This window comes from Enoplosus armatus, chromosome 3 (genome assembly GCF_043641665.1).
Source record: "Enoplosus armatus isolate fEnoArm2 chromosome 3, fEnoArm2.hap1, whole genome shotgun sequence".
Classification (NCBI taxonomy): Eukaryota; Metazoa; Chordata; class Actinopteri; order Centrarchiformes; family Enoplosidae; genus Enoplosus; species Enoplosus armatus.
The window spans coordinates 3721935-3742140 of NC_092182.1; the positions used below are offsets into that span (position 1 = coordinate 3721935).

Below are 20206 nucleotides of genomic sequence, written 5' to 3' on the forward strand. Positions count from 1 at the left end.
CATCTGTTCCTCCACCAGTGCCAGGGCGGAGAATGTGACTCACATAACATGCATGTCAACGTGTCAGAAAAGAAGCTAAAAGCTGCACATGCCAATCTGTGCCTGACATGAGATGCTAGCATACCAGGGTTTCATCTGTTTTTTTTTTTTACCCAATTTAATATCTACCTTTGCAATGACCTCACGTGCACCTGCAGTCCCTCTCACTTTAATGTTTGTCTGGGAACATCGCAGTAAGTCAGACGCAGTCTCCCTCTGCCAGTGTGACTTGGCGGCACAGTTATTGGGTCAACAACTCGCTCCAAATTGGCCAAATGCAGTCAGGTGAACTTGTTTTCGTGAGGGGGTTTAACCCAGCTAACCTCCTTAAGGCCCCACAAATGACGCCTGTCCCCATTTTGCCAGAGAATTAGTGAACGAACTGCCGCTTGATCTGATGCAACAAGGTGAACTTTTTATTATCTGCTTGCTAAAGCACAAACGCCGTGAGATAAGTCTGGAGGGATTACAACCCATTTATGGTAGTCAGCAATTATCACCCTAATTCCGACCTTTGGGAGGAAAATCAGGTTTTTAGAATATCACACATTTCTGTTAAGCTATCATATGATTTGAAAAACACAACCAAAATCAGGCTACACACAAGACAAAGTTTGTTACAAATTGAAAACCTGTATTGTGCATACAATAAATAGTGCTTACAAAGGGATTTTTTTTTTGTCTTTTACACAGACAAGGTTTCTGTTTACACTGTTGATATGAAACGCGTCATCATCTGAATCAGAATCAGACACAGCTTGGGGATGTGACTACTGATACTAGACTGGGACTGGTCGATTCTGTCACATGCACGCCCCCCCCCCCCCCCCCCCCGTCCATCAAAAAAAGGACGTCATTCAAAAGAGTCTGTTTACAAAAAAAAAAAAGGTATCTGCCTGGCGAGTACATGACCTTGCTTCTTCCCGCTCCCCTGACAAGGCGAAGCGAGGGCTTACGGTCATGTGCCTCTGGGCCGAAGTGGAGCTCGCCGCATGCGTCCACGCCTACTGGCAGATCCATTTCTAGAGACATAGCCTCCACGGTTCGCTGGTACCCAATACCAGGACGCCCACTGACTGTGGGGCAGGGCGCTCGGAAGACTCCGTGCAAGGTCTTCACTGACAGAACCAGATATCAGCAACTCTTCACAGAAGAAACCTTGCTAAGGCCGGTGGAACCTGGAAGGAGGGAAAAGAGGGTGAGCGTGGGATAAAATATTCACATACATGTATATATATATATATATATATATATATTAGCCCAATGGACAGTGCTCCTAAAAGCAGCCCATGGCCTCTCCTTGCGTAAGCACAACCCCGACTAATTCAGGTCTTTTTTTAGCTCCAGACAGCCTTGACATAGGCAAAAACATAAGCTAAATATATGCAGACATTCATTATAGCGGAGAGGTGGTGCAACTTTCTCATCTCAGGGGGCCTGGTTGCAGCTAAATTTAAGCCCTACTCTGCAGGGTGTGCACTCATTGATGTGAAACTGTTGGATAACGCACCTTTGAGTCTCTGCACAATGTCACACCGACCCTCTCAGCAGCACGAAGCAGACAAGAAGAGCAAAATGCGGACGGCAATAGGCGCCGAAACTGACCTTGTCAGGTGCTTGCTCGAGGAATGAACTTCCATCTCATTGCTTTTGAACTCGTTCAGCTCCTTCCGTATCGCCGCCTGCGGGAAAACAAAAGCAACATCAGGCGGGAGCCCGGGGGTTCGTCCCCTTCATGCGGCGATGTCGCACGAAGCGAGGGTGTTGTGAAAACAGGAGAAGCATCTGTCGTTGAGGCGCGGATCATGTAAGCTCGACTGGGTTTTGGGTTTTTTTTGTCAGAGAGAAGGCGGCTGCGATGATGATTTCAAGCACTGTGAACTTTAACCCCACAATCAACCAGGTTCGACTGGAAATATTAATTGTGAGAGACAGGGCTCATAATACCACATAGAACGCAATTTAATACCTGGTTCATGGTCATTCCAGCCAGAGTATGACGACATGCCTTAAGGGACAATATGGCCTGTAACAGTTTATCATTATTATGCAGCACTTCTCAACAGTATACAACAATAACTCCTAGTGATGCAATCAATTCATATACTGTAAATTCATCAACTAAAGCTAAAAAAACGGACGAACGGATGAGACGACGAGCTTCCTGGCCAGCGTGGCTGCAGCAGTGACAGGAGGATTGAAGGACTGATCAGCCTCCTCCAGCACATTCCACTGTCTCAACGTTTCCTTAAGGCATGCAGTCGTACACACAAAAACATTTTAGATATTTGTAAATTTCATTTTAGGCCTTTTTTTTTTTTTTTTGAGGAGACTGAATTCAACACTTCTATAGACCCTTGAGGACCTGCAGAAAGCCTGAGGGAAGCTGACACAGGTCTACTTCACAACAGATGCCAGGAGACGGCCACGGAATCAAATTGTCGCCATTATTTGAAAATATAAAAGGCCAGTGTTGCTGATGCTGGACCGTCCTAAAAACACACACACAGAGGCGTTTTTTTTTTATTTATTTTTTTAGCTACCTTGTCAGCAGCTGACAGTCTGGTCCAGGGCTTGTCAGCTCGCCTGTCGTAGTCCTGAGCTTTGGCCACTTCCACATAGTCGCTGAAACGAATGAGGATCTTTCTGTCCCGCAGCTCGTCCACTGTCGGCCGCTGGTTCAGCTGGAAAATACAGGTGACCGTGAGCTCATCAGCATTGTCAATGCACCGACAGGTGGTGGGTATTAAGGTTCTGTTTGGACAGTCCCTGGCCTGGTGCGTCGCCAAAATGTGGAATTAAACGGATGAGATTTTTACCTTTCTGTTCAGCCGCTGTTTGATTTCCCTCCTCTCCTCCTGCTCTGTCTGGTCATTTCTTTCTGTTGACACACACACACACAAAAGACACATATTATAACCAAAAAGAAAGTCAAAATAATTCAGTTACATCGACCGTATTTCCATTACGATGGAGATCAAATGGGAATGACTTTAAATCAGGAAGTAAATACACTGTCGCTTCAAGGGGACTGGATGGTTGATGAAGTCTGTGATCTACAGAGCCAATATGGCTGATCCTCCTCATAATCAATACTCCTGCTAAGTGATCTGGTTCGCAGCTGCGTCAGTCCACGGGACTCGTGGACTGACTTCAACTCCGGATCAACTGCTGAATGGGAGTTTAGGGCGATTAGAGCGCCACTAGGATTTATCGTCAAATCGCAGAAAGATCACTAAAAGTCACTTCATTCATTTTTAATCTCTCTTTTAAAAAGTGGAGCTATTTGGCAGCTTAAAGCGAGGCCGGCACCTGTCACCGTCTGACTATATTTGACTCTTTGAGTGAGCGCAGCGCAACAGGAGCATTCATTTTTACAAAAGCCTTGTAGTTTGTGGTCGTGAGATTGGGTCAATGAATTTGTTGTAGTGTGGTGTCCTATGTAGTGTCCTATGTGGTGTCCTATGTGGTGTCCTATGTGGTGTCCTATGTGGTGTCCTGTGCAGCCTGACTGCAAAGCGCTGTGTTTAGCGTCAACACATGTCCACGTGCAGAGGGGGAGACAAGGGGGGGGGCAGTGATGAAACAGACAGCTGCTCAGAGCTCACAGGTGGCCCCGGCCTCAACCGGGAGACAGTTCACTACAAATGCAGGACTTAGCATGACCGTTCCATAATTGCTCTGCATTGCCAGGACAGCGCAACTGGTTTCACAGTCTGAAGTGCTACAATCTGACGCCTTCACCCGGTGAAGCTACTCACCTGCATAAAACAGTGTCATATGTCAGTCCCACCAGGACTAGGACTACAGTCAACTGACTACTTAGTATGACTGAGACAGTGGAGGAATAGCATAATGTACTATAATGAGGATTTGTCGTCAGGGGTGTCATTTGTCCATGACGTCTATATTTGAATACTGTTCCCACTACTATGTAACAAATAAAAGTAGCGCTGAAACATTATTTTTTTGCTGACGATAATAATCATCTGCGGATTCTTTTCTCACTTGATTCATAACGTCAGAAAACGCTATTTTGTTCATCGCAGACTCCTCAATAATGTAGTGTAAAGCAAAGAGCAGGAAGTCCTCACATCTGAGACGTTGGAAACAGTGAACATTTGGAGTTTTTGCGCGACAAAATGGCTCAAACGATAAAGTAACTGATTATTAATATAGCTGATCATTTTCTCAACAACAACAACAACAATCATCAGTTAAAATTATAACAACAATATGAAGATAAAAATGTGAGAATACCCACTTGGCCATTATCACAATAGCCTATAGAAATATTAAAGATACACTTTAGAAATGTTTTTAAAAGGCACAAGGAAGATTATACGAATTACAGTCAAAATATTGTGATTTTTAACTTTTGTTGTTCAAATGAAATGGATATCCTGGACATGAATAAAACACAGACGGTCATACAGTGGGATTTATCTACAGAGATGAATCAGAGAGAATCACTGTGGATTTGGAGATTTAAACCCACTCACGCTTCAGGATGTTCCGACTCTCCAGCTCCTCCACGGCGGGCCTCTGGCTCAGTCTCCTGCGGAAAAACACCAGAATTACGTTCTGGACCATCTTCACTCCAGCAGGGCTGGGGGTTTCTTTCTTCCAACCCACCCCCCCTTGGCACACGCAGCCCTCTCAAGTCTTTCCAACTAGGCTACTAACTGGCACTTTGGATGCATGAGCCGGTGCGCAGAGCGCCAGGATCCGCACATCCAGAGAGCAAACACCGCGTCCCACCTCGAGTCCAAAAAGCGGCTTAGTTTGGTATTATAACATTTAAGGCTCCACATCGGGGAAGAAAAAAATAGTCAGGCTGCGCGTTTAATATCACGCGTCAGAGCCAGCTCGGCGAAGAAGAAGAAGAAGAAGAAGAAGGGAGACTTCCCCTTAGAGAGCCGCTTGGTTTCACTGTTCCAGGAGCGGTCCCGGTGAGGAGGATGCTGAGCGCTCGGAGCTCTGAGTGGACTGAGTGGTGCAGCAGAAGCCTGCCTCCTTTTTTTTTTTAACCACATGCACAATACTAATGCGAGGGGGTGGGACCGAGGAGGAGAGCCCCCCGTGCGCGCACACGCGCACACATACCCCAGGCGCCTGAGCAATGGAGCAAGCAGAGCAGCTGCCCCCCTAGCCCCCCCCCCCCCCCCCCTTCCATTAGACTTGGGGGAGCAAACGTGTGCCTTTGCATCTCCACTTTTTTGATAATAGCCCACAACTTCGCCGCGGCAAAAATAAATACATCCAAACAAACAAACAAACACATCATCATCATCATCATCATCATCAGTCCGAGCTGTTCTCATGAGGTTAGTTGAATATCGTCGGCAGGTACGATGCGCTCTCTCCACCGCCGAACAGCAGGCAGCAAACCGGTTAGTTACTTTCGCTAACGGCCGAAAAAGCCCCTCACATGCCGCCACACTCGCACACGACAGACGGTGAATTCGCAGTGTTGTGCGTCGGCGTTTAATTCGGCGCGCATCTGCTCCGCCAAGCAGCACGTACTCCGGTGAGAAATCCTGAAATCCTCGCCTCTCGTTCCCACGGCTTTCTCCCCGTAAAGCAGCGCGGCTTGCCAACGGAGGCTGGCCGGGTTGATGCCGAATTTCTAAGAAGACTGTTGACATATGAGGTCCTTCATCTTTTTTTAGAGTTATGTGCTTTTACGGACACGTTAGGAATAGGGAGTTTGGCGTAATATTTCCCCTGGTCACTGGTTTTTTTTTCTTACATGAATTCAGGCCACTTGCAGGATCTGTGACTTATATATTCAAACAGGTTGAGTGGATTCACTCGCGTGTTGCTCTCCCTTAAGGTACAATAGACTTGTCAGTCAGCTCAAAAGTGGAGGATAACATAACAAATCCAGACACAGACTTGGATCATGTTTTTGCCCCACAATTACATGTCACACACTAAAATTCCTATACATGATATACCTGTCTTTCTTTCTCTTTCTCAGTGTGGCCTATTGAAATGAATGACAAAGGCCTATTCGAAAGAAGATCGAAAAAAGGTTTTCTGTAGATTGGAAAGTGAAATGTACGTGAGGTAGAATCAGGCCCCAAACGCAACACACAAATATGTGGTTTTGATCCCAAAAAAGCCCAGATGAGTTACTTAGCTTTGCTATTTGTCTTGACAAACTATGAAATGTACGCATCACGTACACTCTGAGACAACAGTTTATCTGTCACTCGCTGCTGAGAGTACAGGACACAGTGGCAAACTAATATTTGAATGTATAGCGCAATAAAAACCTGAGCTTTATAGTGAAAGAGCAGCTCTACTGGCCACGATCGAAGGCTCCACGTTGCAGGAAATGGCACTTTAAGATGGTAGATACATGCAAACACATGGTGTCGTATGTGACACAGTATGATGATAGTGTGTTGTAGTAAACTGAAGGTGGTTTACAAGAAAACAATGAGATCACACCAACATGTTGACATGCTAAATAATATAAAGAGTTCAGTCTAGAGCTGCTGTGTGGGAAAAGTGCCCTGAGATAACTTCTGTTATGGTGTGGCGTTCCAACCCATGAGCACTCATTTGTCTTTACTACATTATCACACGAGTAGGCCTACTCAGCAGTCTTACTCCTGGGTCGGGCCACACCCACACACTAACACGGTATTTTGCGCAAACATCCATTAACAACGACCATTTACAGTGGTCCGCAACCTAAAACGAATGTGGGCCAGAAGGGGGGCCAATGCCCCCCCCCCCCCCTCCCTTCTTCCGACACAGTTGTGTGCATTCGACATGTTTAACAGGATACGGTGGTTTTGGCACAACCACATTTAGCCGCGCAGGACTTTCAAAGATGAATCTCCGCCCCACCCCACCCCACACCACCCCACCCCACACCCCTGACACACTCACTGCCACTAAATTTGCCACACAGCTGTCAAGGCAGCACTGAATTCCAAAAAACAAACCTCTTATATAGCCTCATAGGAAACATACATTGAACATGATTTTGGTTTTCATGTATTTCATGAAAACAAAAGTCCCTCCCTTGATCCTCGAGTTCTACGGGTGATATGGACGATTAAAAAAGTGATTGTGATGACTCAGAATGTTGTAGTCCCTGGACCAAGTAGGACAACATGAGCAGGCAGAATAATGCAAACCCCCGAGTAAGACACTTGACAATTCTGCCCTATAAAGCCACAACGCAGTAGTTTAGTTTTACTATAAAATGAGTGCAGTATCAACAGTTTTTAATTACTGGTTCTATGTGTTCTATTACTATTATTTTTGGGGTAAAATAATCAGCTTAAAAAGGCATAAAATGAAGGCTTTAAGACTGGGCAGCCCCCAGATGTAACCATGCGCTAATGTGATGCAAAGTGTTGCTGAACACAGCATGAGTGCACAGAATCCCTGAATAAAACTAAGAGGATAAACCGGTCACGACTCGCTTGAGAAAAAAGGTGCGAGCTCCACTTTTGAAATCCACTTTTATGATCCACCGGACCACAGTGTATTCACACACTCAACTGTCGGGAGATGAAACTTCTGATTCACACCGGCAGCGGGGACAATGTGCAGCAGGCCGGGCTGGCAGAGGATGGGATCAGATGTTGTTCTGACCAGCAGAGGAGCTTGAAGTGCCGGCCCGAGGAAGGGACATTACATTTACTGGGAACACCGTGTCTTTTTCGGAGCGGGACAAACTCCCCTTTCTCGAAATTATTGAGGTGGACGGACAGTTTTTTTTAAGTCTGGGTTCACAGCAGGGCATCATTTTTAAATTGTCCAAAATGACCCCTGAAGTACTTACTGTCCCCCTGCAATTGCTCTTCCCAGAGTCTAGTCTGGTTAGAATAAATGTGAGGGGGAGTTTTTCCATCCAGGCATCTACGCTTTAGAATGATTTTGCGTTGGCTTGATAATTAAGTATAATCTTTTGAACACAGACGCACTTGAGCATCTTCTTTTTGACTATTTGCCATGTCTTATCACATTCTTATGCCAAACATCCAGCTACCGGCTTCTCAACCTCAATATCAGCCGTCACTAGTTAACGTTCGTTTTGTGAGTCGCTGGATGACGGCCCCAAAATTGAACGAAACTGTTGTCAGGTTTGAGCGTCTGCACTTGCCCAAAGATCACTTGTAAGGGAAGATATTGCACCCTGTAAACCCCCCCCCCCCCCCTTTGAACATTCGTGAGTCGACAGAGTGTTTTTGGAGTTTCAACGACTCCAACAGATTCTGCCAGTTAAACTTTCATTCATATCACATCAATAATTTAAAGGCCCCATATCATTCTCATTTCCAGCTCTCATATTTTTATTCTGGGACTCCGCTCGAGTAGCTTTGCATGATTCACAGTTCAAAAGAAAAGTCCTTCACTTTATACTAGCCCTTTATTATTAAGTGTTTCCACGGACAGACCCTGACTTCAGCTGAACGATGCCGGCACACAGTTTGACACGAATCGTTGTCCATTTTTCCGCAATGTTCCCACACAGTGGATCTGAATGTCTGAGCCGACTAGCATGCTACAGCTGATAAGACTACAACTGGTGCGCCGCCGAAACATTCCCGGGTAAAACCCGCGCTCTAGAATCTCTGTTCCACGCCTCGTGAGTAGTCGAGATAAATAAACTATTTTGGCAGAAGTTCCGCTGGTCTGTGTGCATTATGAAATGACAATTACGCGTCTTTATTGGAACTGAATTCAGATTTTATTTACCTGGACGGGCCGCCCAAGCCCAGCCTATGTATGGGAACCACTGGACTTGATCAGGACATCCCTGCTACTAGTGGCCAGAAACTCAGCAGGCTACCTTTAATTGCAGGTCTGTAACAGGAGGGGGACACTGGCCTCCTGCATGAAAGTCAGATGTTGGCATTGGACATATGAGGTGCAGAACTGTCCAATATAAATGTGATTCATAGAGATACTGGGCTGGCTTTCATTCATTACACTTGCCACTTTTTAAAAGCATTTAAAAGACAGCTGTTCTGACGACTACATACATGATTTTGCGGACAGACACATCAACTTGTATTTGACTCCAAATCACACCACGACAAAGACAAACTAATGGAAAACCTTTCATAAGCCCACACACTTTTGTCCACAGCCCTGAAAAATAACGACAGGGTGGAGGGCACCTAGAGTGCAGATCTAAAATAAGCTTTCTATCCTTTGACAGCTTCAGCTGCAACTGGGACCACTGAGGGCTTACAAAACCGGACCACAGACATGGCAATATCGGATGCTGAGGGGAGTCGATGTGCTAAATGGAGCAGAGCTATCGTAGGATGTGTGGTCTGCAGCGGGAAAACATTTCGGGTCAATAGCATTTGCCTCAGTTCACAGAGTGAACCAAATCTGCAGCCACACTCTTTATCCCAGAGAAGACGCATCAGATGTATTTTACATTAGAAAATGTAGGTGCTGTGGATTTAACACAAAAACAAAATCCAAACACCATAAAAGCTGGAGTGAGTCAACCTGTTTATATTTTGGTAAAACAATCCTATTGGGCCTTTAGTCACGGCCCCCCCCCCGCAGCGGTTTGCGCTTCACCCACTCTGCTTGGTCAGAGGTAAAAGTTCCTCGTTTGTCGGAGAGCTCGCCAGCATGTCAAAGCAATGAGCTGCCCGTAAGAGCAGGGGCTGATGGGAATGTCAGCCCATGAAGAGTGGAGGAGAATGGGATGAGTCAGGCGCCGCGGGCCGGGCGGCGGCCTGCTACTGCCCACTGAGGTGTGTCCTAATCCCTCGCTCCTTCCCCTCAGTGCGCCCGAGAACAGGAGTGCCACAGTCAGATGTGGAGTCTGAGTGAGCCCAGGGCAGCCCGGGGGACGGGGGGGGGTGCAGGTGGGCAGTTGTGTTTGTGGGGGGGGGGGGTTGCCAGGAATAATTAAAGGAACCCTCTTTAATCGTAGCTTACCAGAAGCTCTGCGTTTATGTAACTTGGTTGTGTTTAAGTGGTGACCTGGATGTCTCCCGCTGTTAATAGGTCGTATGAATATGAAGGACTGTGGCTTTGAGGATATGTATTTCCATCTATATATCCTCTGCTGCACCCATTACTACATTTCAGGTTATGAAAAAGCTCAGTGAACACTCAGGAGCCTTCCAACTACCTTTTAAAACTCCCTCTGTTCAAAGGCTCGCTGTGCTATTGATGCGAGATGAATGGGACACATTCAAAGACTCAGACATGAAACCAAGAATCAATCCTCTATCTGGCCAGTTGTTTGTCTCCGAGGCTTTGCCCTTTAGCACAGGTCCACAGATCAAGTGGGGGATCATGTCTGGCTCTTCAACAACCCCGCTGGGAGCACACCCTGGAGGCGGGCAGGGCCGGCTAAAGGCAAAGGCCATATAGGCGGTCGCATAGAACGCCACCTTCTGGAGGGCGCTCGTCGCCTTTCCTCATTTTTCCGCCATGAGGTAACAAATAAATAAAAGAAAGAAACACACTTTTCATCCGTGTTCCTCACAATTCACTGAAAGTGGTTTGATGCGCATCACAGACAGCCCAAGTCCGGGACGGGAAGAAGTGCCAGAGATCGCTAGACTGACTGACTGATGGACTAATGTCAAGAGGCAGATATCTATTCTCACATTTTATTTCACAGTGAAGAGGTCGAAGCCTTCAGGTGTGCAAGGAGTGAAAACGGAGGAGGAGGAGGAGAAAGCCCAATACAGAGGAACGACATCTTGTATTAACATTACACTGCCGTTTTGTGTGCCTTTGGTGTCCTCATCAGAGTAACTCAGTCATCCTGAACATTGAACATAATGCAAAATAAGGAAATTCGGAGGTTTTATTATAAACAAACATTTACACACAAATGATAAGTCTCTTGAAAAGGTGTTCTCCTAATTTTTCTTTTTTTTTTTTTTTTACCATTTTCTACTTTGATTTGGGTGTACGTGGTTTTGGCTGCTCACTTCAACTAGTGTAATAAGTGGTCCACCACAGACTGGGTGTAAAGATGGACGACGCGTCTCCAAATGGAAAAAGAATCTCCGCTTTTTCTTTCGGGAAATTGTGAAGTCTCAAAAGGCGCTTTATGGTGATTTTGACCCAGTAGATGGCTAAGTAACAATAAAAGCTAATGCCAAATAAATTGGCATGCAGTTACTGAAAAAATCATGCATTTTACGCACCATGATTTACACCTACCCTAGAGGCATGTGTAGCTATTTAGTTGTCGGCCAACGGACAGATGGACGGACGGACGCACGGACCGATAGGCCAACTTTGCTAAAAGTCACAGTCTGAGTTGCCTTATCCCGTCAAAGAGCACTAACTGTCAAGAAACAACTGAACAAACACTGATGTCCTGAAACAATGGAGCCAACGCAGCAGATGCACAAACCTATCTAAAAATCAATTTCTGATTGCGTTTGCATAATGAACATTCTTACGGTCAACTGAGAGGCCAGAATCAATGCTGGAGATGGACAATGGCCAGACTGGGAGAATAGAAATGTTACACCCTACTGTATGTGTTTATTTATAGCCTGAGAAATGTAGCAGCGGGTGACAAGCGAGCAAACAAAATTAGCCACACGTGTCACGGGTCACATCTCTGATCACTGGTGATCTAACCCTGATTCGGCACGAGGTTAGGAGGGGGAGAGAGGCAACCAGTGTTTGGCGAGTGGGCGCAGAGGCTCTGAGACGTTTGACATTTCAATTAGAGGGTACTCGCAGCTAGATCCCTAGAAAAAACTAAAAGCATTTGCATAACGTTAATTACTGCATGTGGGACAGGGGAGGTCTACAGTGGTGACAACATGTAATTTGAGGATTTCACTTGGCGCCATATATGCGCAGGCGGTGGCATCCAGTGCTTATGTCTCTCCAACTGCTTCACAGTATCTGCCAACTCCAGTCTCGTAATTGGATTGATGCCCGGCTGTGATGCTGCTCTCTATAAAAAGGCACAAAAGAGGCACATCCTGAGAGAAACGTTCCTCGTGTGAAACCACGGAGACAAAAAAACTACACACTGTCTTCATTATTTTAAACCTCAGCTGACTACAGGCATGTGGGGGTGGGGGGCTCAGAGGGTTTCCAACATACTATAATTCAGCAATATTAATATATTATGTTACAAAAATAGAAAAAAGTGACTTAAAGTTAAAATTGGTAACCGAGAACAGCATCCCACTGTCATGAGCATTGCTGCAATATAGTCTTTGCACCCTCGCAGGCAAAACTGATAAAACATCTAACATGGCTTGTGACTCACTCACAAACACACTGATTCACATTTAACAGGTGAGTCAGATCAGTTCCACGTCTATCAAACTAAGATACAGAAGTAGATTGCAGATTGCAGATGTAGACTTGTTGATGTTGCCACCTGCAGGCAAGGAAGAGACATGCTTCCAATCCCTGCTGCAACTGTGACAGTTGCGCCACCTTCAGGCAATGAGTATTACAGCCGCAGTTTATTTTTTGTTCACCTTTTTTATGCTGCTGTTTTGTGTGTTTGAGGTTTTACATACAATACTTGTGCCACCTGTTAGCTAAAATATAATAAAAATGTAACAATAAAAATTTAATAATAATAATAATAAATACAAAGGATAAGAATAAGACTAATCAATGTGACAAACTTAACTCAAATTAAATCATCAACTACAAATATTTGGATGGTGGTTTGCTTTTGTAAACTATAAAATAAATATCGTATTTTTAACGAAAACTTGAAGTGAGACTATGAATTAATAATAGAACAAATAACAATATTTCTTCCGAAAAAAAATAAAAAAAATGTGAATCATAAGCAATAAAACACATCCTTGCTCGATTCAATACACTTTTGCTGCCACAGCCTTGCTTAGTCATCTTTTTTTTATTGCACACCAAATGATTCTGTCTTAACAAAGAACACTTTTCTTGTCATGAAAGCACATCACTTTATCTTATTATATCATGAAACGTAGGCTACAGTGTCCTCTCTTTAGGCTCTGACTGGATCTTGTGTTTTTCTGGTTATGACAACATACCAGCTGATCATGTTGTAACCACAAATGACATTATAATGAGAAAAGTTTCTTTGATTTTGTGTAATAACAAGAAAGTATTTGTGATATGACAAGATAAAGTGATTTTTAAACCGAATCACTTTGTATGTATTAACAAGAAAAACATGTCATCGTAATGTGAAAGAAAAAAAGAACATTTATAGTTATAACAAGAAACTGAACATTTTCTTTTGTCAGAGAGGCAGCAGTCTGCTTCTGTAGGTTAACAGCTTCCCTCTCTAACCAGAGGACACTCCATGACACTCTCTGCCGCTTACCGCTCAAAACATGCACAAATATTGTATAAAAGAAAATATGTATATACATTTCCCTTTCTTGCCCATAGGTGGCGCAGTTTGGGCTGCTGGTCTGAAACCGCTGGTGGCACCGCTGGGCCTAGTTTCTGAAGCAGCCACACTGTGTATCCTCTTAAATCAATTCAATTTCATGACCCGAGTAGGCCAAGTCTTTGCTGTATCAGACATGACTGTGACTTTTTCACCATTGTGAAAGCTGAGCACTAGATTTCGCGAAAGTGATCACTTTCCTAGATGAGTTTTCATGTCCACAGGAGGGGGGGGGGGGGGGGTCGGGGGCAGAACGGAGCGTGCATTCATATTTCATCTCGGGTGAAAGGGATTATGAATCTGAAAATATTCTCTGCAGTTCCGCGAGGAGGAAGCGGCCAGCCTGCCATCTGACGGCCTTGGTTGCCTGGAGACTGCCATCGCGTTGAATACCCTTCATAGAAATATCTTTTTAACGGGAAAGTGATATGAAATGAAAAGGGGATTAAAGATCATGCCATCTATCTATCTATCTATCTATCTATCTATCTATCTATCTATCTATCGCCCATGTACTCCAAGCCCTGAGATTTCTAAATGTTGCTGTCTTGCAGTCAGCTGCTGTGTGGCTCGTGCAATAGTCAGAGTCATTTATAGCGGCCCTGGACAGCAGCTGTGGTTAGCCGCCCTGTCCTGCTCTCACACCGGGCAAAGTTGCGGCGTCAGCAGAAATTGGTCCGTGTGCCACAAATATCTAATTATTGCCCCCCCCCCCCATGGCTCAGCCGACTGTGTGGGCTCCTGTCATCATCATCATCATCATCATCATCATCGCCATCACTGCTGCGGGTCTTCCTTCCTCTTCCTTTACCATTGTTCCTGCCACTAGCTGCCACGCGACGCCCCACACCTGCTGACGGGAGTTTTCAACTGTGCGGGCGCTTCGCTGAGGCAGACCTGGTGGCAGGAATAATCTTGTTAGTTGAGTTAACGAGCTTGGCCAAAGAGGTTTCTCGCTAAAAAAAAAACCATTCACTAACAGCACGCTTGAATGGCAAAGAGCCGTGGTAGAAATGTAAATAACACATAATCACGGCAGTGATGTGAGTCTAATTCGTGAATCCACAGACATGGTTTTCATAATCTGGTTGCGTCAGTCGGCCACTGTACATAGCTTGTGTTGGTAGCTTCATGCTACATGTCTAGACTGAACTTGGAAGGTCAGACAAGTTAATCCGGTTAAACCCCTTTCACAAACGGAACCACCAACACGGCTGGGATTTCTGTTAGATAGTGGTTTTTTGTTGTGTTGGACCCCCATATGGAAACAAGTCGTGTAGACTACGCGTGCGCTACCCGAACGTTCCATTTACGGCATCTTGCTCATCTTTGATGCTGTCTTTATCCCCAGAGCTGTCTTCATCCTCAGAGTTGGATTTTTGATGCGCGTCTTAATTGCAGTGTTACAGTACGGGTGCTTGGGGCGGCCAAAAAGGACTAAGAAAGACCCTCATTTCAGCAATAATGCATCACATTTGGTATACCAAGTAAAAACGACATTATATGAAATCCAATCATAATAGAATTTGAAATTAATCTACTGTACTGTTTTTAAGTTAACAAAGGGAGCTCAAAAGTTAAAATATCATCAAATATTCATCTTTGACATGTCATCAGAAATGTTTTTGCCCCCCAAATTTTTGTGAGTCTCAAATGGCCAGCAGCGGGCCTGAATGCCCCCAAAGTGTAATCTTACTTGGTCCAGTCTAGTCAGACTGCTGTCATAACCTTTAGGTAAAAAGGGACTTATTCAGACATGAGACCAAACATGTAAAATCGCAAATAAATCACATTCATGTGCGTGTCTGAAAGTTGGCTGCAGTTGGTATCATTTGTGCTTTAGGTCTTTGGCTCCTTCTCTCCAGCCCCTCCTGCACGGCCACACGGCAGGTAACAATGGATGGAAAGAGTTGAGTCTAAAAACAGAGGCCACGCGTTTCTATAGGGAATTCAGGGCGTTGATGCTCCAGGGATTTCTATGAAGTCGTTAGACACATCATCACGAACCTCAGGCGGGCTGCAGCACAATCTCAGCAGCGTCATAAAGGAAGCTCTTCACGGTGTCATTTTTATGTCACGGTGTCCTCACCAGAGAGATGTAGATCATTGCAGTAAACGGTGTCCTGCTCTCCAGAAGAGCCCTGCAGGGGGGGGGTGGGGGTGGACGGTTCAATCAGAGGGGAGCGGGGCTGTTGTGACGTAGGTGCACCATTGATTATGGCAGCGCGCTGCAGCAGCATTTCAGCGGTGAGAGCTAAATTTAGAAGCAGAGGGTTCCCTTCTGCCTTCCCGGGCCGGCCCACTGCTCTGCATTCTGAGTGCTCAGTACTGGAAATCAATGCAACATGCCATGTGCTCTTCAATATACATCAGTGGACGTGTTGCATCACAGAACAAATGAGAAGAGCGCTGCACAACCATGTTTTGTGAGAATCAAATAAGCCACTGGGGGCAATTTTAAAATATGTTCTTATTCTTATCTTTAATATTTATTTACAGAAAACTGTACGCTGAAATTACACAACGGTGTTACGTCTCTTCTGTACACCCGTTGTCGTTTTCTAAATGTATGATTTGTGCGCGACGATTGAATGCATTATTTTACAGTGTTCGCGTCCCAGATAATCCAAAGAACGTCACTGCAGTGCGGCAATGCGGACATTTGCACTCATTGAGGCTCAGTGGGGGGACTTCTGCAAGTTATGATCATGACACTTTGATAGCAATTCGAAATCCTTCAATAACCTTATGTTTAGATTAGATTTCCTCTACTGTATTCTTTTAAAAAAAAATTATAAAAGCAGGAGAACAGAGGAATCCAAGCTTTAGGTTGAAGTCGTGTCCCCTCACTTGAAAACCTGCGCATTAACACTGTACTGTAATGTCTGTCCTGCAGATCCATGTTGAACATACAGTCATCAAACACCATTAAAATGTAGGTTACAACCTACAAAACACAAACTTTTCAAAAGCAATTCAGTCCACTTTCAACAGACAGCAGTCCTGTTCTGTGCTGCTCCAACAACAAACGCTCAAAAACGCAAAGTGGAAACCATAAATCCTCATGTTTCGATTGCATTCCAAGCAGCTCGCAGAGAACATACTGAGGGATTTGCCTACCTGTTTCCAATTTTTAATAAAATGATGTATTTCCTCTGATCTCTACACATAAAATGATGGAGTTTGGTGATTTCTAATCGTAAACCAACGAGCCATTCCTGCTGGGATTAGCTAACATTACTCCGCACAGCTCGTTCACATCCAGACTGCGGAGGTCGGACAGAAGCTAGATGTTATTTTCGTGTCATAATTAACTTCAGACCAGTGCGAACAACTTATACAATAACACAGTGCCGACCGTGATCTAACACAACCGTCGCTCCTTTCGCTGGCAGTGTGAATGTGTTCTGCAGTAATGGCGGCGGCGCTTGAGAGTGAAACACAGAAATCATAATGCATCCATTCATTTTCACCCCATGTTGACGCCACACGGGGGGGAACACAGGTGAATGCCTCTGCACCACCACATGTTTGCTGCTGCAGGAGTCAAGGTGAAAACTACCGATTGTTCCCAGTCCGCGACAAAGGCCGTCCTGTTCCTGACGCTGTACAAACAGCTGCGCTGCCCAAGGCCCTTTGCAGCACTCACACGCTGCCTCTCGTGCTTCAGACAGGACACGGCGTGCTAGCCACCTCCACAAACGCCGCTCTGTTCCATTCAGCACGACCCGGTCAATGCGACAGAATCAGTATGATTCATACAGTGCGGGCACAATCGCTGGGTCCAGGGTGGATGTTTAGAGAGCGGAGTTTAGAGAGGGTCCCTTCAGCTTTTGTGCGAGCTGCCAGGAGGGGGCTCGTCATGTCTCCTGGCAGACCTCATGTGGTCAGCAGGACAGAGAAACGCTGGCAGACGAGCACATGGTGCCGTCACCCCAAACAATGGCGCGCCTCAGCTGTCCGCGGCTCTGACTCAGTTCACGCCGGCGACTCCCCGTTGTTGACCGGCCAGTCCTGCCGTCAGTCACAGCCGGAGCTGAGCGCTTGCAGCACCCTGAGATAGCGGAGCCAGGCCGTCTGGCTCAGGACCTGGGGCCCTTGTTGGGACACTTGTTGAACAGAGCGGTGCGCATCTTAAAACTTAAGACCATTTCCCTCAAGTGAAAGCAAAACCTGGAAATACCTTTCTGGAAAAATCTGCTGTGTCTTTCTGTTGTGTAACCTCACAGTGTAACGTCTGACTCGAGCCTGCCCGTTTCACACAAAAACAATCCCTACACTGCAGCTTTGAAGTAGTATTTTGTTGCCACCATCTTGCACACTGTCACACTGTCATGGCTTACTGGGACACTGACATAGAACTGAACCATTGTTAATAAAGTTACCAGTTACACATGTGCTTTTCCACCTCTGACAGCTCTAAATGTCTGCTGTGAAAAAGGCCCATAAGGAGGATCATTTTGCCTGTATTCCTCTGATCATTTCTGATATTCTGTTAAAAAAAAAACAGGCTCTGTGATGTCCTAAAACTGCCAGGCACTGTAGTTTTTAGCACATTTGTTAGGGACTATTTTCAGCAGCGGATTAACACCCATTTGGTGCTCTAGTGAGTATTTACAGCAGCAGGGACGGTGTATGTGGGATTGAGTCAAAATAAGTCAACTTTGTTTGTATATCCCATTGTCAAAAAACACAATTTGCCTCGAGGGGCGAAGGATCATGTCAGCCAGTGTAACATAACACATAATGCCGGTCTCAATAAATAACGCCATACATTTCTAATTGATCTCTCATTATTGAAGTGCAGTTTGACAGAGATGCTCTACTCAGAGAGTCAATCACTGCAGTAATGTAACACATTGACTGAACTGTACGACCGGCAGGGAACATAACAGACCTGCTGATCTGACCTCTGTCCTCGACCAGCGCTGTGTACATAGAGTCCTTAGCCCAGCATCCCACTGTCACACTTCCCCCTCATGACACATAATTGATCACTTCCTGTTTTTATTATGCAAGAGTAAACAGGGGCTCCGTTTACATAAGCAGTTTGTGGTGTTTGGGATGTGGCTTTGTCTCACTATAATGGCCCCTGCAGACTGCGGGCCAAAGTGCTCCCAGCATCCTCTCTGGCATGTACACAAAGTTCAGTAATTAAGTTCATGCTGCATAATGCCTTTTTTGCTATTCTGCAATTGCCCGCTGGAATTTGTCGTTCCAACCAAACACGCCTCGTTCCACGTGAGCTTCACCGCGCTCACGTGGAACGAGGCGTGTTTGGTTTATGATAACCACTCCGACTGTCCAAAACTGACACGCAGTTGTGAAATGCCTCGGATGAGGGGAGCGGGGAGCGGGGGGGGGGGGGGGGGGGCACAGAGAGGCATGACGCCAGGCTCAAAGAAGCTCATGGGCAGCATTATTTGGCCTGTCTGCATTTTCACCATGCCTCACTCATCTCTCGCAGTTCAGTTGCAAAGCGGGGAGCAAAAAGGCCTGGCTGTAAACGAACTGGGCTCAGTGCGGTCGGACAGCAGCGGAAACCCTCTCTCTCTCTCTCTCTCTCAAAGTCTTCATCTCTCTAATTAGGTGCTTTGACCTGTGATGGTGCTGGGGGGTGTAATGAAACCACACCCAGGACACACAGGGGTCCAACCTCCCTGGAGCTCGCCGACTCCCAGCGGTGACCTTTATGCAGCAAAAAAATGATGTAATGACGATTACACTGTGTAACAACTATTTCTACAGGAATATTATTTGAGATATCAAAAACCAGCTGTTGCTGTAGCTAGCGTCAAAACTGTTTCCAGTTTACATCCATAAATTCAGTTTCCCTGTATCAGACTCTCATCCTCTCATTCTGAAAAAATTCTACTAAAGAAAAGGCAAAGACGGCAGCTGTAGAGATGAATGAAGATGCTTTAGAGCTTGGGATGTGCCACTGGAGTAATCATAGTTTTTAGGGTGTTTAATTATAATCAATCAACACATTGAAAGAGAATGAAAATAAACAAATAAATAAAACCAGAATCACCGGCCCACAGTTGTATGCCTCCGCAAACTAGCCAAGTTGCAGTTTACATCCATGTCTGTCCAGACTCATAAAATATATGTCGTGAATGCTTGGAAAATGTGGTGCTTTTGTTTTCTGCTGGCGTTTTTAGATGCGAGGCCTCTCTATGATGCCTATGAGCTGTGGGTGAAACTCATTCACTCACAGGATCACGATTAGCTCGGCGCGCACCAACGCGCTGTTTGCAGTCACGTGATTCCCGATGACGCTCAGAAGTTCAGAACGAGGCAGGTAGTGAAAGCCTGTACTGTTATCTAGTTATATGCTTAACTGCTAATTATCACCCCTATTCATTCTTAAATTATGGCTACAAACCTATTTTGACGTCACAATGACCTTTGACCTTTGAGTCAAAAGTGTCACCCCCGTCTGTTCCTGAGTTACGCCGTTGAATAATGGCCAAATAAAGTGCTGAAATTGTGTCATCATTAAAAATAATAATAATAACATCAATTCTTGAGTTATGGCCCGAAAAACATGTTTTGTGAGGTCGCAGTGACCTTTGACCTTCGACAACCAAATTCGAATCAGTTCATCTTTTTGTGTCCGAGTGAACGTTTGTGCCAAATCTGAAGAAATTCTCTCAAGGCGTTCCTGAGATATCGCGTTCGCGAGAATGTGACGGTATCACCAACGCGGAGGCATAAAAACAGCTGAAGGCGTTCAAGTAGTCCACAGAGGGGAACCTGCCAACAGCTTCAAAAGCAGCT

The 20206-nt window shown here is 45.4% G+C and overlaps 1 protein-coding gene across 1 annotated transcript in view; it reads right to left on the reverse strand.

Annotated features, from left to right (window-relative positions):
• Positions 1-1583: 1583 nt before the first annotated feature.
• Positions 1584-20206, reverse strand: part of phactr3b (phosphatase and actin regulator 3b) — a 39333-nt gene continuing 20710 nt past the window's right edge. The window contains exons 9-12 of the mRNA XM_070902848.1: positions 4542-4597; positions 2859-2920; positions 2583-2723; positions 1584-1721 (exon numbers count right to left, since the gene is read on the reverse strand). Coding sequence (XP_070758949.1) covers positions 1584-1721; positions 2583-2723; positions 2859-2920; positions 4542-4597 — 397 coding nt within the window. The remainder of the gene's footprint in view (positions 1722-2582; positions 2724-2858; positions 2921-4541; positions 4598-20206) is intronic.